The sequence below is a fragment of the Ambystoma mexicanum genome, chromosome 5p (assembly GCF_040938575.1).
Source record: "Ambystoma mexicanum isolate Mex_15411 chromosome 5p, UKY_AmexF1_1, whole genome shotgun sequence".
Taxonomy (NCBI): Eukaryota; Metazoa; Chordata; class Amphibia; order Caudata; family Ambystomatidae; genus Ambystoma; species Ambystoma mexicanum.
In genome coordinates, this window is record NC_090930.1 from 886,364,359 (window position 1) to 886,389,638 (window position 25,280).

Genomic DNA, 25,280 nt, shown 5'->3' on the forward strand with positions numbered 1-25,280 from the left:
AATGACAGGAGGTGTAAAAATAGACATACATGTATATAACCAGTTGTGATGGACCAATGATTTAATGTGTACAAATGCGACAAAATGAATAATGAATGTGATATTTTATGAATGATTATATTCTAAAGTGTATACTCTATGTTTTGAAGCAACGTATCTGGAAAAAGATTTTTGCAATTAGATGTTGTGCGTTGAAAAAAATACAGGTTTGGAAGAAACATAAGCATGTGCCCCTATTGGATAATGTTGGCATCAATGAAAATACACGAGATATGAACAGCTGTGTAAATAAGTACTTAACACAAGATTATTAGTCAATTGACAATTTATTCTAAAGTCAAGTAATGGCACAGAATATTAACCTACCTACAATATAAAATACACAGATAAAGCCCTTTGCTGTGCTGTCCTTGACTGGGACACCTGGCGAAGCATGCCTCTAGTTGCAGGTATAAGGCAGTCACTTGATTAAGGGCACCAATTAGCTCCCATCTTGACTGAAAATTTGCCTCCCTTTAGACACGGCTATACCCGAAAAAAGGGTAACATTGCTAATGTTCCCTGTGGGCCTCCAGGTGCAATCTCCTGGTACAATCTTCCTGAGCTACAGCAAGCATGTGGTTAAACTTTGGGATGCTGGAAGGACTACTTCGGTCCATAATAGCCCTTTCAAAAAGGAACATTGGGAAATGGGACAAAGAGGGCCACAATGCCACCTTCCACGTAACAAGTGATCACACCAGCACATAATTCAATATGGCATTTTCCTGAATATGAAGAGTTCTTTTCTAACATTATTGCTGCATTTTTACTGTGTAGGATTAAAATTCTATGTGTGGTATAGCCCACATGACGTGGCCCTTCAAATAGGTAGGAGGGACAATGTTGCAAGTAAAAGCAGGCTTGATAATCTGTATTGGACCTTGAGTGATGTCCCGGTGTCACAGGTGATGAGCAGTATTTGGTGTTTTGTAATAAGAAATGTGTGTCTTTAAAACATCTTGGTATGGACCTTGATACAGCAAAAAACCTTGACTGGAGTATGTTAAGACTTCTCATAATGAGGGACATAACCGTGTTTTGATCGTGTGGTGGAAAAGTAGGTGTTCCTTAGCCAGACAGAGCATACCTTTCAAACTATGGCTCTAAGGGGTGGAAACCTCAGTTACGGCAGTGCCATTCTGGAGATGCCCAGGAGGTTTGAGTGTTTTTAAGATGGGGTACCTTGGATGAAGGTAGGGCAATATCTTGTAAAAGAACACAGGGCCAATGCCATGCATGTTTCCATGCACTAGACAGAAGATCTTGTAGGCCAATCACTGATTAATGAAAGCCAATTAATAGCTCAATAGCAAGTCTTCAGTCCCACAGCGATCTGAGCTACGATTTTTTTAATCCTCTGAAGTTATTTATGTCTTGTTTTAGGAGTCTTTGATAAATTACATTAAACAACCCAGGTGTGAAGAGATATTGTAAAGATATTTATTTTCATAATTGTAAGCGGGAAGGTCAAATGTGTTAGACTGCACCATACAACATATATAAAAATGCCTGACATGGAAACTGCTGAGATCTGTCCAGTGGGAAATTTGGGTTTAATAGAATCAGGTATGTTGTCATATAATATTTGGGATGCGATGATTTGATGGTAAAGTGCTGAGCGGTGTTGCAGATTTGTAATAACTGCAAACACCCGTTTAGAAATATTGATAAATGTAATTACTTTATTTGTGAATAACGTGCTTTTTGCTCTAGAGATCATTTGTGTAGCTCTTTGAACTCTGTTAAAGTTGTTTTGGGTCTTTTATGGGTGTGCCTGGGTAGGCAGAGCATGTTATGTCACCCTGAGATGTTTCCTCCTTTTCTGTACCCGTAGTAAATGGTTATCACAGTAGATTTCCTTTGAAGTGTTTGGGGGGGCAAGCCACGGTCAAGTTGGTGGAACCATTAACGATTCCTATAGACCATTTCAAGTGAAGCTGATCTGTACCACAAAGATAGATATTTTAAGAAAGATATATTTTTATAATCTGTTGACTATGTCATATTTTCTGGATGATTTTTTGGTTTAGATATATTTCCTCTGGGCTGTTGTTGCTTTTCTTGTTTATTGTGTTTTATGTTAGTTGGGGTTGAATGCAGCCCGTATTGTCTTTGGTTTGCTCTTTTTACTTTACCAAACCGATCTGATAAAGGGCTGTCGCACCAACTTTGAAACGTTGGATGGGTAAAATAATACAGGTTAGAGTACAGTAATGGGGTATGGAAGAAAATATAAGGGTTTGAAGGTATGTTGCAACAATGGTTGCCTGATGCCAAAGTGGTCATAGTCTATTTGTTAATTGCTTTAGCTGTGGATGATTTCAGTACACCGATAGATGGATCTCGCCAAGAGGTTCAGCCTGGAGATGGGCTGGTGGAGCCGACGTTTTAATACTGTGGCTTAATCCCTTAACATTTAATGAAGAGGCTCATGATGCCACATTCACCATGATTTTGGGGTAGGAAATTATGCAGTGGGTGTTAGAAATGCCAAGCCTCATTTGTTCGAGTATCTCCGGGATTAGGAAGAGGATGGCGTGAAGCAGAGGTTCAACCAGAGAAAAAGTATTTATTGATCCTTATATCCAATTAGAAAAACGTTCTGCGGAATTGTAGAAAAATAAACATTAGGAGACGAGTAGCAATGAGCATGCAGAGTGAATGAGAAAATAGAAAGACACATTAAAACTTAACATGTTAAGGATAAAATGGAAGGATTAACAATGAAATGATCTTTCTATGGTCCCCTCTAAACTGCAAATTTGGGATCTTTAGACCGGACAAGTGGTCTTGATTATAATAGCAAATTATGTTTTGTTATTTAATTGTTCATTTATTTATTACATTTATTTCAGCGCACAAAGCCCTCGGGCATCTAGGCGCTTGTTACAGAAAGTGCATGATACATAAGCATACGGTTACAGACATACAGTGGTATGATTACGGGGACTGGCAAAGCCTCACCTCATGTCACGGGGGGGTTAAATCAGGCAGCATGAGAGTTGATAGGTATGATTACATGGTCTGGCAAAGCCTTCCCTCATGTTACGGAGGGGCTACATCAGGCAGCATGAGAGCAAAGCCTCATGTTACAGTTGGCTACACCAGGCAGCATGAGAGTCAGGTAGGTAGGATTACACGGACTGGCAAAGCCTTGACTCATGTTATGGGGGCTACAGCCGGCAGCACGAGACTCGAGATCGGTATGATTACACGGTCTGGCAAAGCCTCGCCTTATGTTACGGGGCTACATCAGGCAGCATGAGAGCAAAGCCTCAACTCATGTTACAGTGGGCTACATCAGGCAGCATGAGAGTCAGGTAGGTAGGATTACAAGGACTGGCAAAGCCTTGCCTCATGTTAGGGGGGACTATAACAGGTCGTGTGTGTAGAGGGTCTCAACCCCGTAAATGGCACATAAGGGCACTCTAAGCAAAGGAAAATGCTTACAAAGATCACAGAACGCTAAGATTCGATTTTCTCACATAAGGCACTCCAAGCAAAAAAATGGAAGGGCAGAACGCATGCAACAGTAATACCATAACAATAGAGATACTGTCCAGTCAAGGAAGATGGAACCCTGTGCATTAATATTGGTTACCAGTGAGGATGAAACATCAAGTAAAGTCATGAGTTTAGAATGTCCTGTAAAAGATTTTGGGAGGAGCTCCTTCATGCTCTGACAAGCTCGGACCGGGCCCTTTTGTGCGGGCCTTGGCTGGGAGCCGGCACTCGCCTACATGCCCTCCAGTTTGGCTGTAAGATGGGAGAGTGGGCCAATCAGAGCGGGGAAGGTAATTCATTCATACATTCATTTGCTTCTCTAATTTAAAAACTCCAAATAATATCAGGCAAAAAGAACTGAATGGAAAGTGATTATGAAACCGTGTTGGGACTGCAAAGTACTGATGGTCCATCATGGTCCAGGTTTTTGGTAAAATAGGGTTCTATGTGACAATGTTATTAAGATCTGAATGCCTAAAGGCGAGAAATATGAACAAATGGCACAGTACTTGGCAGGGGATGGTGCAGGGTGAATGGGTTGTTATCAGAGGTTACATTAATTTCGAACTATCATATTTTCTCCCAAAAGAATTGATGTTTCCATTCCATACACAAATAGTTTCTCTGCATCAAGTCATTTGTAAAGGCAATTGTAGCTATGAACGGATTAGTAACCATTAAAGTAGCACACAATAATTGGTGACATAACTAACACCATTTCATTCTATGGTTGCAGACCTACATCTTGTCCTTAGAGCATATATAACTATGATCAGATTGCACAGGTGGCACAAGACATTTTGCCCTATATTACTGAAACACTTAAACAGCAGTCACCTCCCCCCACACCCAAGAACCTTCATTGTGAGGCAATGGGCCTCATTACGACCCTGTCAGTAAGGCAACAACGCCGTTGTTGCCTCACCGCCTCATTACGAGGGCTGCTCGCGGGTGCCCAACTGCACATGTGGTCTGACGAGGCGTGCCAACCGGCACCCGCAAGCAGACCAGGATGGTAGAAGCGGTACCATTATTAACGGTACCGCTGCTACCTTCCTCCCCATTTCCATTGAGCCCTATGGGGGCTCAAACGGGAATGGGGTCGTACCGGTTCCGGGTCCCGAAAAATGGGAATTACCAGTAAAAACAGCATGGCTACCTCCAAACTCGTAATGAGGCCCAATGTGTAGTAGAATACAATCGAAAACATTTCCATATTTCCAACCCAAAGAGAAAGTTGAAGCTTTGTACACCGAAATAAGACTTCATCATGCTTCATATATTTCCCCTTTGCCTGGCACTTCACTCCACTTCACTTCACTCCTGTGTCCCAGTGTGGCAGGTGCATTGTTATAAAATATACTTTGTACTAAACTATAAACATAATCCACTGAATACACTGATATGCTCTTTCGTTATCTACTAAACAGAAATGCATGAACCTAATCCGAGTTTTTACATAGTGTTCAGCACATCTTAATCTTGCCATTTCACTTAGTCTGTGCACTGCAGTGTGGCATGTGTTGTACCTCTTAAGTGTTACATATTCTAATCACTTGATGAACTCCCAACTTCTGGCATATTATAAATGCACTGAGTACAATTTAACGGAACATCATGTCCGTCACTCGTTATCGTGTGGCTAACTGGGGCATTACAGTACCTTCGTAGAAATCCATGGTGCACATCGTCTTGCCAATCACCGTGTTGAACTGGTTGATCTCTTTACTGCTCTCTAGCAGCTCCTTGGCCAGTTTTTCGTCCAGCTCAGTACAGCGCACCACTCTTTTCCCCAAAATGATCTGCTCAAACTGGGGGCGGAAGGACGCATCCACGGACTGACTGGTTACGACCACTGAGCCTATGTCTAGACCTGTCATGAAAAAAAGTATATTGACATGTAAATATGGTGGCTATTTCGAGGGTGCCCATTGGACAAAATATTTTACTCCATTATTGGAGTCTTTCCTTTGCAATTCTTTTCTACTCACAATCTGCAACAAGAATTGACAGAAACAATGGATATTTAGGGCACTAGTTTGTGCTAAAGGACATTCTTAAAGTCTGTAAAACTAATCGTAAACCGATTGTGGAGGGTTGTATTGAAAGTTTGCCCCCACTGTCAATCTATGAAAGAGTGATGACGGCTAGGAAAGAACCATCAGAGGAATACGATAGCATGTCGCATGGGTTCACGAAGCTCTATGTTTGAGTGTGGTTTTAAATGATTTTGCATTTGGTCGACTCATTTATAGCGACCTGTGTTGATTTTCCTTTTCTGTTATGCGGGGTCCCACAGACCACCCCTCTCTATACCCCACATCCTCCGCTGCCCAAGCCCACACCCCCACCCACCCTCAAACACCCCTAAACCCTAACACACACATATATATCTATGTATATTATTTTTGCAGAAAGTGGAGCAGGGTGTGTGTTCTTGTTCCCTGTTCAATTCACCTCACAGCCACTCCTCGAAATGTTTCTATGCTTAGCCATTCATTAGGGGGTCAGGAGAGGCAGCCTTGGCTTGCAGGTCTTTGTGGTTAATATCACTAGTAGCAGCAAGAATTTCTTGTGGCTGTAGTCTTCAGGTTGCAGGAAACCTTCTCGCCCCCATTTTTCTGGTGAGACCACCACAGGGGTTCGGGGAGCAGCCCTCATAGTGACACTCCAAAGCAAGGCATGGGTCACATTTGTGCAGCCCATTGTGCACTCTGGTTCCCCACACAGCCACAGATCCTCTCCTCCAAAAGTTGTCTTGGATTATTCACTCATCAGGAAGGCAGTCTTGGCTGGCTGGCAGGCCGTGCAGGTTTTTGCGGTTAATACCACTGATATTAGTAAGGACCTCTGTTAATTGTAGTTTACATGTAGCATGCAACCTGCTCCCCCTCGTTTTTTAAAGAATCAGCCACAGTGGGGGTGAGTAACTCATTCAAAATGAGACGACCAAATATATGATGACCTAAATTAGATCGTTTTAATCACTGCACGCTGCTGCAGCACAAATCCCCCCTCCCATCCAATCTTTTCACCTCGTGTTTCTGGGATGTTTAGTACTTTTGATTGTTAGCAAAGAAATCTCTGTTAGTTCTACCTATTAAGTCGTTTTCATTTATCTCCTCCTGAATGTTTCTTCATTTACACCCCTCCCCTACCAGTGGTCGAAGTGAGCGGGAGCAGTCGGGAGCGGTGCTCCTGTACTTTTTTAAATGACTTTTACAGCGCCTATACTTTTATTTTAAAAATAAACCTTTCCGGAATGGTTTCATTAAAAAATAAAAGTCTAGGGAGAAGTTGAAACTTGCACTTTCAGTGCACTGCACTGAACGTTCCCTTAAACAGCAGGTGCAAGTGTTTGGGGGGGGGGCGTGTATTGTGTGTGAGAGGGGACGTGGTGATGGGGTTTGTGGGGAGTGGGTGCAGGCCAGCCGGGAACATAGTTCCACTACTTCTTTTCGTACACTTCGACCACTGCTCCCTACCCTTCCCTACCCCTGCTATAGCACCATTTGGAGGCAGATTAGGGGCAAACACGGATTCATGATATCAAAACATGCACCCCTTCTCTGCCTGCAAAGGCCTCCTGGTTGAATGACATTTTCATGCAGATATAACACCAACGGATTCCTAAGGAATCCACCTGGTTAGCACCTGCTAAATCAGGCAGATTCTATAGGAATCCATTACAGATCCTGCCTGTCGTTCATTAATGGCAGAAGGCATTTATACTCTTTTACAAAACGGAGTGTAAAAGCAAGACGCAAAGGCGATTTTGCCTATTTTCACACCTTGCTTTTGCACTTTGTTTTGCAAAATACGGAAAGTTGTGTGGAGGGCATCCAACAGCATGTATCTGCTAATGTTAGCGGCCTCCTACATGCGGTTACCACTTCTCGCAAAAGTCACCCCCACATTTCTTTTCCACAAACCCCCAACATTTGCAATTCTCTGGAGCTCAAGTACGCTGAAGTGAAAGGTTCTATACAAATGGCACACGCCTGAGACATGCTACTTCGATCCCCTTTGCCATCATGAGAAGTGGTGCACTACTAATGCACCGAGGACTGAAAAGCAGATGAAACACATACCGATTCCACCCGAAGTCCCGAGTCTGATAACAGTGACGTTGGTGCACCCGGCATGGTAGAGTAACTTGATGAGTTCATGCAGCATAATAGCGATAGAGGGAATACCCATTCCATGCTGAAAAGATAACAGGGAGCAATACCGTTAGACTATCATAGTCAACAACTGGAATGATCAAAACAGTAGGATTAGGGATTTCACAAATTCTGGGTTGTTTGCTCTTATGGTCCATGGTTCCAAATCTATTGCCACTCGTTAAATAAATGCAAATTTAGGAAGTAAAACATTATGTGTGGTTTGCCAGGATTTAAAAGGTTGTCCGCGCTTTGGGTCTTTTAGGCTGATCCTCTAGGACATGTTTATGGACATAATTATCTGGAACGAGGCCCCAAAAAAACAAATACATTGGAATCCCAGGACTGGCATGTGCATGCCAAGTTTGCAGTTTGGACTCACCACATATGTTTTTGACAAAGTTATTTTAGGGGAATGCGACATCTCTCCAAATTTTTTTTATTCAAATGTAACACCTGATAAATAAATATGCCCTTCCATAAGTAACATCAAATTACAGACATTTCAGAGTGCTAATTTTTGATGCAGAGTCACTTAGTCTTGTGCTGGACAACCTGAAGATATCTAAATGTTTCCAATCCACCCTAAACCTTTAAGGTTCAACTTGCCGTATGAGAAGTACTTAAGTCCTCATACCTTGTTTTTTGTTTATATCTTTTTACTGAGTTTGTTCCAAAAATCAAAAAGAAAGTATCAGAACAACCATGAGAAACGAGGATCAGGACCACAGCTACCAATACCGCCCCTGGCATTGCCTGACCCTCACCCACACGTTTCACCTTCCTATTATTCTCTGTCACATTCAGTGTCTAACACACACGCCAAGACCTGGTGGGCTACGATATCTCTTCTTCCCATCCCTTTTCAACACAGAGCCATTTTTTGGTTCCATTGAGTTGCATCATTCAAAGTCCTCCTCCCTACCCTACACTTTCTAGAAGTTGTGTGGAAAGCCCTTGCTCTGAAGTCTACCTCTGTTCATATCTTCTGCCCAGCTCAAGCCAGTGTCACCACTCGTACTCCATACCCTGGCTATATCCCTGTTTGCGAACATCAACACAGTACTCAAGAGTTGTGAGAACCTGGAGGTGTCACTGTCTGACCGGATCCCCAACAATGACAACTTTGGGTCAGACTCTAGAGGGGGACAAACAACCACTTCCGAGAACTCTGTCCCAATATTATGGCAGTAGTCATCACACTGTGCAAAAAAAGGTCACGTTCTCTACTTTGCAATGCACCCTGCCTCTCTATTTTACATAGCCTGCCCCTTGAGTAATACACCGTGAGTAGGTACTTAAAGTGTGTAGTCTGGAACCGCAGGCCTCCTGATGCTTTGTTAATGCTTTCTTTTGTTGACTGTGCTAATTCAAGCTTTACTTTTGTTGTGAAATGCAAGATATTGCTGTGAAATGAACAAAGCTTAAAAACAGAAAATCAATGCTGCAATGGGACCCACTGAGTGCTTTTTAAAACTTTCAACTGACTAAAACAAGGGTTACTTCTAGCAACAACCATTGTACACCACACGAGCAAAGCGGGTTGCGTACGTAACACGATCTGTCCATCTGTTCACCAGACCAACAGCCTCCTCAGAACGAATCACTGGGTCTTCTAGGCAGTGGGATCATAAAAGGTCTGTGGACGTAGGCCCCAACTCTGTGTATTTATGTTTTAGCTATAGTTTTGGCACCCACCACAAAAACCAACTTGTTGGTACTTTCAGTCTGATTTACGTACTATCCACATTGCCTGCATCAACTTCCTGTCTAGCAGCGATTTCCGTTTAAGGCTCTATAGGCCTTATTACGGGTTTGGCAGTAATTCGGCTGTGTGTGGACATTCTACTGCAGTAAATCCAACGATTTACAGAGGAGGATTTCGCTCCAGGGGGTCATGTCTAATTATCCTCCGATTCACCTCACATTGAGCACATGTAGGATTTACCCCCAGGAGCTGGGGCTAAATCCTAGACTTATCCTCCACTTAACCTCGCATTGAGCACATGTAGGATTTACCCCCAGGAGCTGGGGCTAAATCCTAGACTTATCCTCCAATTAACCTCGCATTGTGCAATTCACCAATTTGGCAAAGTGGCAGAAATTCAGTATGGGCCATTTTACCGCCATTCTACCCCAATACAGACAAACTCGTAATGAGTCCCTTTGCATTGTCTATTGCTGCCCTCTGTGGGCAGTCCTTGCAGTCTTTCATCTAGACCCTCCCTCTATCGTTCTGTAAGAGGTGTTCCCTCCCCTAACTTTGCTCTTTTTACAGTGCCTTGTTTTCATAGTAGCAGCATGGTAGCAGCACCGGGGGCCGTGCCTTTTTCAGTACTTGCCCCATCGGTTTGGAATTCACTCTCTGCATCTATTACGCCCGCGCTCTTATTTAGCCTTTGGCTGCTCCTCAAGACTTGGCTTTTTTCTTCGCCTTCCAGCATAGACCTGCCCTGCGTCTCTTCCCCCTTTTTCCCTGTGTGGGTTTAGCACCAAGGAACTGCTTTGCAGTGTGCAAGCGGACCCATCCATCCATCCATCCATCCATCCATCCATCCATCCATCCATCCATCCATCCAGACTACATCTTCAAAGGTTTGCTGCATACATTGTCAAAGTGCACACCTAAGGAAAACAATTGTTTCACAGATATAGCTTCCCTCAAATTATTTATTTTGGGTGTTTTGTAAAGGGCTCCATGCAGAGAAACCTCTTTAGAGTGCCAGAGAGCCGGGGTACTACGGAAACAATCATTGTCAAAGTCAATCGTTTTGGCTTTTGTAGAGGGACTTTGGAAGGATATGTATAAACCAACCGCATACATTTTGTGTAGACTGAGCAAAAATATCGTGCAGCAACTTTTGCTTTATATTCCGTTTGGTCACCCTTAGAGTTTGGTATTAAACAATTATAATCACATAGTGTTGTGCGATCGCCAACATTGTTTGGTTCAAGATGAAGCAAGACAATTTTGATACAGTGACAATGCCAATTTAACATATTTCAGAAAATAGACACATCAATTTAAATCTGAAGATGGTCACCGCTTGTGACAACTCTTAAAAGGATAACAATTGCTGCATGAAAATAGTCGCACAGTGTCCCACGGGAAGAGTGCATTTTATACAAAAGAGTAATTGAATCAAATGATTGCCTCATTTGAAAATGAATGTTTCTGGCACACCTTGGATAATTAGTGTTGTGAATCAAGCTCACGTCCATTCATGAGAGATCTAGTGTCGTGATGAAGTTGCCGAGGGGGTTGCAACATGCATGTCGACACAAAGGGATGTAGCGTCACTGAAATGTTGCAATTGGTGATGCAATAAGTTGCAGCTTAGGTGTGACTCTTGATCTGCTTTATCTAACTATTGTTATTTCCGGGCATTTAGAAATTTAGTAGAGAGTGTTTTGGGGGGCCGTGTGTGTGTGTTGGAAGGGCAAGTCGGCCACCCAACATCAAGTGGTATCTGACACGTAAATGCAGCCCCCTCTCTTGACATCAAAGAGCGCAGAAAGTATCGATTAGACCAGTTGAGAAATGTAGAAAACTTGCTTTGGTGCCCCTATGTGGCCAGGCTGTCTCTGCAGTGAGAGGCTGAGCCACACTGATCTTTTCCTGGGCAGAAATGAAGTGTCAAAAAGTTAAAGTTGAAAATCAATGTCCAGGCGATCAGCTGAAATACTTCAATAAATTACACACACTTTTGCACCCTTTCAATTGCTGCTCCTTTCAGAAAAAGCTATTTTTCTCCACCTTTGTCTCTTGCCCACCCTCACCACCTGTGCCACATTTTATGGCTCGATGGGTATGCCACCATCGTTGGAAACTCCTTATTTGATGTACCCTTTGCTGAAAATTGCTGCCCAGCGTTTCTGAATTATGTATGCTCTGTTTTCAGTGAAAATCACTGTAAAGCTGCATGAACAATCTAGCACGAGCTCGTCGAACAAAGTATATTTTAACCAGCATAGGCTATAAAAAAAAGGGGGCTTAATTATCTCATCGACAAGCCCCACTATGCAAAGAAAGACCGTTCAGTTGCACTTTTCATGGCGACCTATATTCAGGGAGCACTTTGTACCACACAGTAGCCATGATACACCGACCAACCACTCCCTAACCAGCCACACGTTGTCAGGGAACTATGGGCTCGGCGATATTGATAGCCCTGCTCTGATAAAAACAAAAAATACATCTTTAATTGCATTTTCACAAAGAATTTGAACGAACTGAGAACCGAATGCACTATTCATCAGCTTGGCCTTCGAGACACATTTACAGCTCTGGCGGTCTTCAACCCTGGCTCTAAAGCTACTGACTGGCTATTGTTGACAGGTACATTCTGCTCTGATCAATTCATCCTGTAATGCATTCTGTTCACAGTGGTATGCATAGTTTGTGGTTTCATTACAGCACAGCTCCTGTAGCATTGTCACCTTTCTGTAGGAATGATATTGATCATGTGCAAAGTTGAAATGCATATTGATACATTTGAGTGTAGTGGTGGTTCAGAAGATAGCTCAGTGTGTTAAGCACTCCTTGCAGAGATCTGTGTTCATATGCAAGATTATACTACCAAATTCCAGCTCAGTGGTCCCTTTCCCATGTCTGAAGTTGCTAAACCTGCATGTATATGCACTTTGTTTTGTAACACAATTGGTGCTATTGCAATGTACCAGCACTAGATAGTTGTTGATATAAAAACGAACATAGCATACGTATGGTGATGGTCTGGAAATGGTTTGTTCAGATGGGGAGTTGTACACCCTAGACAGCCACCTCCAATGATGAGCATAAAGCGTTCACACAAGAGGTGGTTACGTAACCAAATTCAAGACTGTTTGTTTGTTTATTTTATTTATATAGCGCGCCTGACCCAGGGGTATCTGGGCACCTTTCATACATGGTAGCATATACAAGGCATAAAGATAGTGCAGAGCTTTTAGTACATACATCATTGTAATGGAAACAGGGCATAGTACAGGCAGGTAACATTTGAAGGTGTGCACTAGGTAGAAGGTCATGTAGGGCTAGGCGACAGTGGGTTCGTTTTTGCTGAGTATCCGAGGGATAACGCTTCTCCTGAAGTTGTCAGATACTTGTATGGCTCTGATATCAGAAGGGAGGGAGTTCCATAGTTGGGAGGCTAGGACCGGAAAACTGGAGCCCCCAGACCTTTTTAGGTTGTACCTTGGGACCGTTAGACAGGAGGTGTCTGTAGATCTGGTGATTTGAATGGAAGATCTCCTAGTGAATTTTTCAGAGAGATAGGGGGGGGCTGTATGGTTCAGCAATTTGAAGGTGAGACATAGGGGGTCATTAGAAGATTGGCGGTAAGGGGTTAACGGCGCTGGTAAAGGTGCCAGTGCCGTTAACCCCTTACCGCCGCATTACGAGGTCCTTTAGCAGGTCCCGCTAAGGGCGGCTGGTTTTACCAGGCGCCCTTAGTGGGACCTGCTAAAGGACCAGCATGCTAACAACGGGCCTGTTATTAACGGGCCCTTTGTTAGCATGGTCCCTATTCCGATTGATCCCTATGGGGGCTCGAATGGGAATGGGATGGGTTCCCTGAATGGGGAAATACCCGGTACTCCAAGGCTGGAATGGGCCGGTAATTCCCCATTCAGGGAACCCGGACCCGGTATGCGGAAAGTGGGTAGCCATGGCGCTAATAGCGCCATGGCTACCTCCAACCTCGTAATGACCCCCATAGTGTCTTAAGTTCGATCTTTTCGTTTATAGTTGTATAGTTGTTTCCATGTTGCTGAGATGTGTTCATTTCTGGGTATTTTTAAGGCAGCTCTTAAGGCAGCTCTGAGGGCATTGTTCTGCAGAGTCTGGAATTTGTTTATTATCGTTTTGTTGGCACCCAAGTACAGGCCTTTTGCAGTAGTCCAGTTTGGAGCATACGAGAGCTCTGGCTAATGTGAGGCAACTTTCTGTGGAAAGCAAGGGTCTGCTGTGTAGACAGTGGCTGAGGCAGTTGAATGTACTTGTTTGCTGAGGTTTGAGGTGGCATCGAAATAAAAGCTGAGTGTTTTTACTGATTTGGTAATAGTAATGTTATTACCATCTATGATGAATGTGTTGTAATTAGGGCTTAATTTATTTAGGTTGGCTGTGGAGCCTACTAGTAATAATTCTGTTTTATCGTCACTCAGGCATAGGCCATGGTTGGCCATCCATGCCTGAATGATGGTGTAGATTTTGTTTACGCGATGTACGTCTGTGTCATAGATGCCAGTGAGGGGTAAGAGTATCTGGGTGTCATCTGCATAATAAGTGTAGGTGACACCCAGACAATCCAGTACATCAAATAAAGGCTTTATAAAAATATTATACAAAAGTAGGCGAGACGCAGGAGCCTTGGGGCACACCGCAGGTGATGGGTATGGGGTCAGCTGTTGCGGTGGCCGAGAAGACTCACATGGTCCTATTGTTAAGGAATGATTCAATCCAAGTGATGGCTGACTTGGAGAAGTAGGTAGCTGTTGCCAGGTGGTCGCAAAGAACCTTGTGATCCACCAGGTCAGACGCCGCCGAAAAGTCCAAAAGGAGCAAGATGGCAAGCTTGCCTTTGTCCTTAAAGTCCTCAATCTAGCTTTTTAAGTCCACAAGGGCAGTTTCAGTCCCATGCTGTGGTCTGAAGCCAGATTGCCGGGTTCCCAGGAGTTTATTGACTTTGATATAGTTCTGAATTTGCAGATATGCAACCCTGTCCAGAATTTTTAGCAGAAACTGGAACGTGGTAATCGCTCCGTAGTTTGTGGGAATAGAGGGGTCTAATGTTTGTTTTTTGAGCAGTGGAAGTACCCAGGATTCCTTCAAATCTCTAGGTACTATGCCACTAGAAAATGAAGAATTGATAAGTTTGGTGATGAATGGTGCCAGGTCCCTGGCCGCATCTTTAATGATCTGAGCTGGGCAGCTGTCTCCCTGACAATTAGAAGGTTTCAAGGAGGCTATGATTTTCTGTACTGCAGGTACTGAAACCTTAGAGAATTTGAAGCCCAGAAGCTGTGGTGTTAATGGTAAGTGATTTTGAACGTCGGTAGGGGGCAGGGTGGAGACCTGGTTGGTGAGTAGGCTGCGTTTGTCAGCTATTCTGGTCTGTAGTTTGGTGATTTTATTTGTGAGGGCATTTTGGATGTCCGTGCACCAAGGCCTTCTTTCTCGTATCCTGCCTTTGCCAGCAGACGATACAGTGATCCTGGATAATTATTTTTCTATCACTGACATTACTGTGCTGTCTTCTTTGAAAAGGTTTGCCTTCTCACATGCTGGTGGCATTCTTAAGCCCATTACCTGATCTTTCTTTTTCTATAGGCTATTTGAGTGGTATAAGCCAAATTGGTCGTTTATAATTGATCGAATGGTACATTTGACCAAATATGGTTAGTACCAGTCGTTCGATTATAAAATGTACCGAACATGTGGAGCGGGGATTTCCCCCACTCCACATGTTTGGTATTTTTGGCCTTGGTGAATGCGGGGGTGTCAGATCTGACCCGCGTTAGAGGGACAGATCTGACGCCGCAGAGGTACAGGGGAAGCAGAGCCAAGCAAGCAGGTAAGTAAGGGAGTGGGGGCAGGCTCATTTTAGTTTAATATTTATAAATAAATGTATTGTAAATGTTTTACATTTTCTGTACAAGCATTTCTCGCGAGATTGCTAATGCAAGCACATTTATTGAGGTCAGTACACTGCAAACAATTATTACACGAACAAACAACCCCAATCCATTTGAGTGGAAGGGGTTGTAGATAGAAGAGAGTAGACCCCTATAGTACAGGCCTCTGGGCAAGCATATTTTAATATCTGCTCATTTGACACAAAAAACGGTTTTCCTTTCTTGTGAAATTCAGAGGTTTTTCTTACGTGTATAAATAGCCATTTGAAAAGCCTGTGTTGTGGGCATATTTAAAGCTTTACAATTCAAAAGGGAAACCCAGATGAAATCTTCTAAGATCATATCAATTAGTATAGGAATTACACACAGTGTTTTAGGAAGCACAGCACCAACCTGGTCTAAATATAACAAAGCTCTTGAAAAAGTAAGTGTTCTGGAATGCCGCTCCATTTTGAAAGCCATTTCTACTGCAATGACAGATGCAAGGAAACATTTCCAGTAAGAGGACAACTAAACAACCTCCTGAGTATACTTTTCTCAATCAAAAATAACAAGCGCTGCACAAGTACAAAAAGGTCAAGTTACAATTGATTTGCGGCATAACATAAGCCCATCTAATATGAGTGGGTGAGGAATGCTGTACATTTCTGGTATTACCCAAATTGTTTGTTTACAATTGTTCGAATGAACAATTGGCCGAATTTAAAGGGTCACAATTGACCTTTTCACAATTGACCATATATATATATATATATATATATATATATATATATATATATATATATATATATATAATCGCTTTGGTTTTATATATATATATATATATATATATATATATATATATATAGGGTATATATATATATATATATATATATATTCGCTTTGGTTTTATATATATATATATATATATATATATATATATATATATATATATATATATATATATATATAGGGTTTTGGGCGGGTTTGGGTTGGGTGGGGGGTTGCGGGGGGTTTACCCCCACATATATATGTTATAATTAACCTTCACAATTCGGTCAATTGTGAAAAGGTCAATTGTCATTCGAACAGTTGTAATACGAACAATTCGTATACAACCACATTTCTCACTTTTAATCCTATAACACTCTAGTGGTGTTCTCAAGAATTTGGCAAATCCACATTTATTCTGGGGACATGCCCACATATTTCAAAGAAGCATTTTGTGAGAGGTGGATTATGTGTAACCAATTAATGGACAAGATTGTACAATTCATGTCGTTTTTGGTTTTGTAAACACTGTTTACGAATGATGTTTTTGCCGAGATGAAGCTCATTACGGGCGAAACATTTTCATGTGCACCAGTAGGTAGATGTTGGCACAAGGGTACTAGGTAGATGAAGCAGCTGCTAATGTTCTAACATTAAAATCATTTGATGAAATGTATATGGTGGAGTCCTCTTTTTGGAATAACCTTTACTGAGCGCACAGAGACCGGAGGTTTCTCTTCACACCAATTAGTATGCTGCTACTCATATACTTGCCTTGATGATGGAGCCAATGAAGCTAGAATCGTTCCCATTTTGCATAACACGCTTGTATAACATTTTGTTTTTAAAAATGGTCATGTAAGGTTATGTGATTTGTGTATTTTCCAAGTCAGTTCTGCAAAATGTGATGATTTTATTTCATGGTAAGAACTGGAAAAGAAAGTGGTAAAGTGCACTATTTCATGGTAAGAACTGGAAAAGAAAGTGGTAAAGTGCACAAGTTGCAGAGACGGTACAAATCCTAGCTTCACTGCTTAACCGATGTGTGTACCGGGCATCTCATTTGATCTTGTATTGCCTAACCTGTCAAACTGCCAGTCTATAAACTTTTTAAAAATGATCATCCTTCAGAGTGATTTTATTCCAACGGTGTAATCTTCAAAAAAGCCTCAATCATGGTTTCACTGGCTATAGTGTAGCTTCCTCTATAATAATAGTGAGTATTGCTATATTGCAATTGCACACTTGTTTATTTGCTCTCAAATGGCAGCACTACTTCAAAACCATGTCCCTATTCTAATCTCAGTCTGTCTGCATGAGGACACCTTCCTGGTAGCTTCTAATTTTCATCCACTCTCTATGCTATGGTATGTGTAGCTTTCTCCTTGCTTCCGATTCCTCTCCGTTATCCATGCTTGAGAACCTTTTCATTCTGTGAGGCAGTTAATCTAAGTTGTCTTTCTATTCGGGGTTATGTGCACCCTTTTCATACAATCTTACACTACAACCTGTATACCTTCCTCATGCTGCTATTGATAAAAAGTGTCCTGTACCTATGCTAGAACACTGGTACCCCCGTCGTGAACTGCTATTGTTGTCCTTGTAATGCTACTTGTTTATCATTCTGTTTACAGCAAGAATGAAGCACCCATGCTTATTATGACTGCTGCAAGGCAGCATATCAAGCTAAGGGTTATGATCGCGACAAGGAGGCATAACCAAATATTCTGGATCCCTTGATACCTTTGGTTCGGTGGAGGGGGGGCCCCAAAGGTGTCCGTGCAACAAAAGTTCTTAAGATGGCCCTGTGCATTTCTACTGTATGTTAAAATCTGCAAAGAACCTTTGAACATTAGAAAACATAAGGAGAATCTGGGGAACCCTTTTTTCCCCACAACATTCATAGACTTTGTAATAAATATGCTGCGCCTCCCAGGACCCAAAGAGATCTGTTACTCGGACATGGATCAAGGTCCCATTCCCTCTACAGACAGCAAATAAATTAGCTAGACATGTTGACCACACCATTAAGGTGTCAATTTTCTCAATTGCCCTTTGTAAAGAAAGGGGAGGCAGAACAACAGTATGTGCCCACATTTATCTCTGCTATTTCATATCATGTAACAAAGGCGTCTGTAAGACTTTTCTGGATATAGAATTGATTTTGGATGTGAGAGGTTGTATGGACCAGTGCAGCAAGGCACATTATAAATATGAAAGCGTGATCCAAACAGAGGAAAACATGCTTACAAGTTGTCTTTATTTCCAGGATTGGTGCTACACCACCTGGCCTATAAGGCAACCCACTGGTGTAGAAGGGGCATCCGTGGTGCGGGGGCCTCGGTATTGTGCCGGGGGAATAGTGTGAGGTTGGCATCATGGAAGGAGACACAGACAACAGATTCAAGTATAACAAAAAGCTTTTATTAAAAAAATTATCAGGGTGGTGTAAAGCCTAACTTGCCCTATACTACGGTGGGATTTCCCTAACTAAAGAAACTAAGGAAAGTCTGTATCAGTAAGTTCAACTGAAAAGTCTGTCTGTGTCCAAACCTACAACTAAGAACCTACAACTAAGACAAAAAAATGTGTAGGGATGTCAACAATAAACTAAACAGTGCTCCAAAGGTAAAGTTCGGAGCTCTTTCCAGCTCAAACTTACCATTCAGCCTCTTTTCCCAGAATGTCAACCAGTTTAACACAATGTTCAATTTACATTCTTATGGACGTGAATTAACAAAGTTTCACACCAAGTATCTTGAAGCTTTCTCTTTAAACTGTTTCCGTAGTTCTTAACAGCTCAGGGTTCCCTTCCCCAAGTTTTATATGCACCAACGGTAGTTTTCACTTTTACACCACAGCAAACTTCCTTGTCAGCATATAGGGGTTCTCAGGTCTTGGCGCAATTGCTAGACCAAGCGGTCCACGCATTACAGGTCACGCAACTAGGAACTTTGCATTCACTGTCAACAGTACTTTATCAACAAGTAGTAGTTCTCTGGCCGGGTGCAGTTGTTGGATCGCACAATCCACCCATTACAGGTTATGCAACCAGGAACTTCAAGCTCTCTTTGAGTAGTTCAATATTCAGCTGAACCAATGATGTGTTAAATGCAACTCCACAACTTTACTAAACACGTGGTTTCTCAAATGCAGCCCCACAACAAACACTTGTTCAGCCTTTACTTCAACTTTGCACTCAGAGTGTTTCATTCAACTTGGTTTTCAATTGTCTTTCAATTCATAGTTCAAGCTAAGCATGTTGATTATTTGCATTCACTTTGAGGTTCAATGTTAATAGCAGTGCTGTTTCACGTTACTCCCTATTTAAAATGAATAGTCTTTGCCTCCCTTTCACTTTGGTATTCAATATGTGCAGGTTTTTCTTATTTCCTTCAATTCAGTATTTTAATAAATGTAACTTGGCTTGTTTCATTCAATTGAGTATTCAATAAGGCAACTTTGCTTGTTTCATTCAATTCGGTATTCAATAAGTGTAACTTTGTTTCATACAGTTCGGTATTCAGTAAGTTTAACTTTACTTACTTTCATGGATCGCTAATCCATTCACGGTCCCTTGGAGTGCCCGAGTAGCTCCAGTGTGCCCGACACTCATCCGGACCCGGCAGCTGCTTTTGGCAGCTTGTCTCCAAGCAGGAAAGCCTCTGGCCGGGTGCCTCGTACAGCACCCGCCGGCTCTAGTGCACAGCTCTGCCTCCACTCTACGGCAGCACCTGCTGCCCGTCGTCCCTTCTGAGGGTTCTCCGTCCTGCAGAGTCCCTCCAGCAGGACTCCTGGGATCTTGGTAGGCGTCTCAGCGCCTCGACTCCTGCACGGCTCCTTTCCTTGCTGCTTCCTATTCTGCTGCTATCTCGGCTGCTGCTTTCTCTGCTGCTGCTTCTCCCATATGCATCTGCAGTCCACCTCATACACCTGTGGTCCTTCAATGGGCTGCAGGTGTATTCCATTAATTAAGGTTTCCAGACTCTGATTATAAGGACATGCCTGACCTTCATGCATCTTCTTCGTCCCAGTACCAATGTGGTGAGAGTAAGTGGTGTCTGTTACTCTCAGTTGCTTCTTCCGTGTCTTAGTACTAGAGAGGGGAAAGTGTGCACTGTTCATAACTGCCAGTTGTTTCTTCCTCTTCTCAGTACTATTAGGTACTCCAAGAGGGGAATAAAGGGGAACTGTGCTATAATGACCCATAAAGGTCGCGGGAGAGTTAGGCTGTTTATCAAGAGGATATGGGCGATAATGTGTTTTGTCCCAAGGTACCTCACCCCCAATCCCTCTCCTCCTCTTGCTAGCATATCTGGGATAATAATATCTCCTGCCCTTCTCAGAGAGTGGGACTCTAATAACATATTGGATGTTCACCTACTGAAAGCCCAAGAACATCTCAATTGACCCAAGTTTAGAAACGTCCCGTTTTCATTACAGAATACTGGGACATTGATGAATCAATCGAAGGCACCTATGGACACTAGAGGGACTACCTAAGCAAACAGGCCCACAATAGGTAAGAAAAGAAGGTCCTAGTATAGCATTTGGCAGGATACAAGGTGCTAGCATAGCATCTGGCAGGATACTGAAATATTGAAATTTAAAATTGTAATGTGATTAAAACATGATTATGAAAAGATAGTGACTCAACCCCTTTTCCTGAATTACAGGAGGTGACTGGACTGATAACTGGTGGAAATCTATGGAAAATTATAGTCTGAGACTTATAACCTAACTATATACTGAGCCAAGTGGAATCTACAAGAATCTTTGCTCAACCATCTTGTGACAGGTACAGCCTAAATCTAAATTGAATTTATTCGAGCCTAGGGCTAGTTTTAATGGCCAAACAGCTTCTTTTTACATAAATATGGTACAGTTTATCTTTTTAACTACGTTATGTAGTGTCCTACTTTCAGGTGGCCATAGACCGGCTTTGAATGCATGTCAAACTATGAATAATGGAACAACACTTTTTACTCAGTTTGCTGAAATACGGGATGACATTTATCCATGTAGCATCATCCAGGTGACCACTTATTTTTAAGAATAGATGACAGAGTAAATTATGTTGAAACTACAATAATAGAACAGAGACTAAAATACTTTTTCACTTATTTTATTGAATTTAGATATGAAAGGAATGCAACTAAAGGGAATTAGCAGCTCCTGAAGGGAAAATATTCCTGAAAAAGCGTTGAGCAAAATCACAAGTTTGACAATGAATGAAATTGTTTTGACTTATCTAATGTGATCCAAATAATTAATGTTACATTTGAAAAATGCACATTGTTTGTGAATCAGAATACTTTAATGTTTGAATCATCATTTGTTCATACATACTATTGTATAAACTGAACAAAATTGCTTTAGATAAAAGATCGGAGTCATAAACATTTTTCATAATTTAAGTGTAAAACATATTTTTTGTTAAAACAATCTTTAGTTGACTTTGTCAACATACAGGGTGTGTTGAGGGACGGGAGGGTTCCACAAGTTTGTGGACATCTCTTGTCTTTTACTGTTAATTCTACCTAGTGTCAAGGTTAGTTTATCTCCCTTGCACCCTCAAAATCCGACTAAGCGTCACAACAGCACAGGGGTGCTCCCAGCTAACAGATAATTGGGCTTCTCAGAGACAAGGGCAGGACATCAATTGACAATGATATTGGGGAAGGCAACCCTGAGAAGTGCTGCCCTGGAATTATATTGAACTTGGGGGGTGGGTGGAGCGGGGGGCGGGGGGGGCAGCAGTTTTAAGGTGCAAGCAGCAAGCTCCTTAAAAATAAAATAAAAACGCGCAAGCTCTGTGCAGGCCATAGAAAATTATTATTTTTTTTAACTTTTAGGTAGTGCGCAGCTCTAACTTTTCAGAAAGGGGCCCCCTTTCTTTACCTTTGATCCACCGCTTTAAAGTTGGTTGCTAGGCAACTGCGAGAGCCCACCCACGCCAGCAGACCCGATAAGGAGAGCACTTCTCTCTGGCTGACTACCCTGTCATTGCTCCACCCAAGAAGACAAGAAGCAGCAGCATCATGTGAAGTGAATCAACCATCGACCAAGGTATGTTAAAAAGAAAGTGTTTCTATTGTCCAGTCCCAGCCGTGGGGTTGCACACTAAGAGGCCGATTCATGGAATAATTAGCGCGGCGCAAGTGGGCAAAAACGTGCGAATCGCAGTGGAATAGCGAAAATCGCAGTGAACGTGCGAAAATCGCACGAAAAGCAGCGCACGTCGATTCATGGAAGGCCGTGCGCGAGAAAACCAGCGGATGTGCGAAAAAAAAGTGCGCGGCGCACGTTGGCGCACGTTGGCGCACAGGCCATCTAACAGCGTGCGCCAGGTCACAGCGAAAATCGCACAGGCCACAGCGAAATTCGCACATAGCGCGGCGCACGCAATAAAAGTAGGCGGAACACGGGCGTAACACTCGGAATGGGGAACAACTTGCCAAAACGTGGGCGTCACGGGGGAAGTACAGGGCACAAGTGCGCGGAACGCCCACACGCTCGCCTACAACACGTATTCATGGAATAGAATAGGGGAAAAAAGCGCACGCTCAAACCAGCGCACAGGCACAAACACGACCGCCACAAGAAAGGAGGCGGTAGCGTCTCTGCGGCTGTAAGAAATGTGCGCCAAAAGGTGCGCCAACAAATAGCACCTATATACTGCCATGATGAATGTCCCATACTGTGGCCCTCCAGGAAAAATGACGTGCAAAGGGGTACCCACAAACACGGACACCCGCTGACAAAAAATACGTGTGCATGTATACCGGGGTGCGCGGGAAGTGTCACACGCGATTTGCAGGGTACGTGCATCACAGGGGTTCGCGTGAAGTTATTCACACGATCGGGCCTGGGGGAGCGGGCTACGTGTATTACAGGGGTTCGCGTGAAGTTCCTCACGCGATCGGGCCTGGGGGAGCGGGCTACGTGTATTACAGGGGTTCGCGTGAAGTTCCTCACGCGATCGGGCCTGGGGGAGCGGGCTACGTGTATTACAGGGGTTCGCGTGAAGTTCCTCACGCGATCGGGCCTGGGGGAGCGGGCTACGTGTATTTCAGGGGTTCGCGTGAAGTTCCACACGCGATCGGGCCTGGGGGAGCGGGCTACGTGTATTACAGGGGTTCGCGTGAAGTTCCACACGCGATCGGGCCTGGGGGAGTGGGCTACGTGTATTACAGGGGTTCGCGTGAAGTTCCTCACGCGATCGGGCCTGGGGGAGCGTGCTACGTGTATTTCAGGGGTTCGCGTGAAGTTTCACACGCGAATAGCCTGGGCGTGTGAATTTGAGGGGTGCGCGGGAAGTTCCACACGCGATCGGGCCTGGGGGAGCGGGCTACGTGTATTACAGGGGTTCGCGTGAAGTTCCTCACGCGATCGGGCCTGGGGGAGCGGGCTACGTGTATTTCAGGGGTTCGCGTGAAGTTTCACACGCGAATAGCCTGGGCGCGTGAATTTGAGGGGTGCGCGGGAAGTTCCTCACGCGATCGGGCCTGGGGGAGCGGGCTACGTGTATTACAGGGGTTCGCGGGAAGTTCCACACGCGAATAGCCTGGGCGCGTGTATTTCAGGGGTTCGCGTGAAGTTTCACACGCGAATAGCCTGGGCGCGTGAATTTGAGGGGTGCGCGGGAAGTTCCACACGCGATCGGGCCTGGGGGAGCGGGCTACGTGTATTACAGGGGTTCGCGTGAAGTTCCTCACGCGATCGGGCCTGGGGGAGCGGGCTACGTGTATTTCAGGGGTTCGCGTGAAGTTTCACACGCGAATAGCCTGGGCGCGTGAATTTGAGGGGTGCGCGGGAAGTTCCACACGCGAATAGGCTGGGCGCGTGTATTTCAGGGGTTCGCGGGAAGTTCCACACGCGAATAGGCTGGGCGCGTGTATTTCAGGGGTTCGCGGGAAGTTCCACACGCGAATAGCCTGGGCGCGTGTATTTCAGGGGTGCGCGGGAAGTTCCACACGCGAATAGGCTGGGCGCGTGTATTTCAGGGGTGCGCGGGAAGTTCCACACGCGAATAGGCTGGGCGCGTGTATTTCAGGGGTGCGCGGGAAGTTCCACACGCGAATAGGCTGGGCGCGTGTATTTCAGGGGTGCGCGGGAAGTTCCACACGCGAATAGGCTGGGCGCGTGTATTTCAGGGGTTCGCGGGAAGTTCCACACGCGAATAGCCTGGGCGCGTGAATTTGAGGGGTGCGCGGGAAGTTCCACACGCGAATAGCCTGGGCGCGTGTATTTCAGGGGTGCGCGGGGAGTTCCACACGCGAATAGCCTGGGCCCGTGTATTTCAGGGGTGCGCGGGAAGTTCCACACGCGAATAGCCTGGGCGCGTGTATTTCAGGGGTGCGCGGGAAGTTCCACACGCGAATAGGCTGGGCGCGTGTATTTCAGGGGTGCGCGGGAAGTTCCACACGCGAATAGGCTGGGCGCGTGTATTTCAGGGGTTCGCGGGAAGTTCCACACGCGAATAGCCTGGGCGCGTGAATTTGAGGGGTGCGCGGGAAGTTCCACACGCGAATAGCCTGGGCGCGTGTATTTCAGGGGTGCGCGGGGAGTTCCACACGCGAATAGCCTGGGCCCGTGTATTTCAGGGGTGCGCGGGAAGTTCCACACGCGAATAGCCTGGGCGCGTGTATTTCAGGGGTGCGCGTGAAGTTTTACACGCGAATAGCCTGGGCGCGTGTATTTCAGGGGTGCGCGGGAAGTTTTACACGCGAATAGCCTGGGCGCGTGTATTTCAGGGGTGCGCGGGAAGTTTTACACGCTAATAGCCTGGGCGCGTGTATTTCAGGGGTGCGCGGGAAGTTTTACACGCGATTTCTGCACGGTACGTGTATTTCAGGGGTGCCGGGGAGTCCCACATGTGATTTGACAGTGTGGGTCCTCCCAGGTGTACCCTGTACACCCTCCACGGCCCCTGCAGGCAGCCCACACCACAGGGGACTACCCTGCATCCCTGGTCATGTCCCGCAGGCAGCCCACCCAACATGGGCATGCCCCCCAGCAAAGGCACATGTCTCCTTGAACACCAACACATGTCCCCTTGCACCCCCACCCCCCAGCACTGTGGGGCACATGCCAGCAGTCCCCCACCCATGTCCAACTCATGTCCCCCACCACCCCCACCCCCCAGCACTGTGGGGCACCTGCCAGTAGGCCCCCACCCATGTC

The 25,280-nt window shown here is 44.4% G+C and overlaps 1 protein-coding gene across 4 annotated transcripts in view; it reads right to left on the reverse strand.

Moving 5' to 3' along the window:
• Positions 1 to 25,280, reverse strand: part of UPP1 (uridine phosphorylase 1) — a 233,571-nt gene that overhangs the window by 22,465 nt on the left and 185,826 nt on the right. For all 4 annotated transcript variants that reach the window (XM_069613322.1, XM_069613323.1, XM_069613321.1 and 1 more), the window contains exons 5-6: positions 7,638 to 7,752; positions 5,210 to 5,419 (exon numbers count right to left, since the gene is read on the reverse strand). In XM_069613322.1, coding sequence (XP_069469423.1) covers positions 5,210 to 5,419; positions 7,638 to 7,752 — 325 coding nt within the window. The remainder of the gene's footprint in view (positions 1 to 5,209; positions 5,420 to 7,637; positions 7,753 to 25,280) is intronic.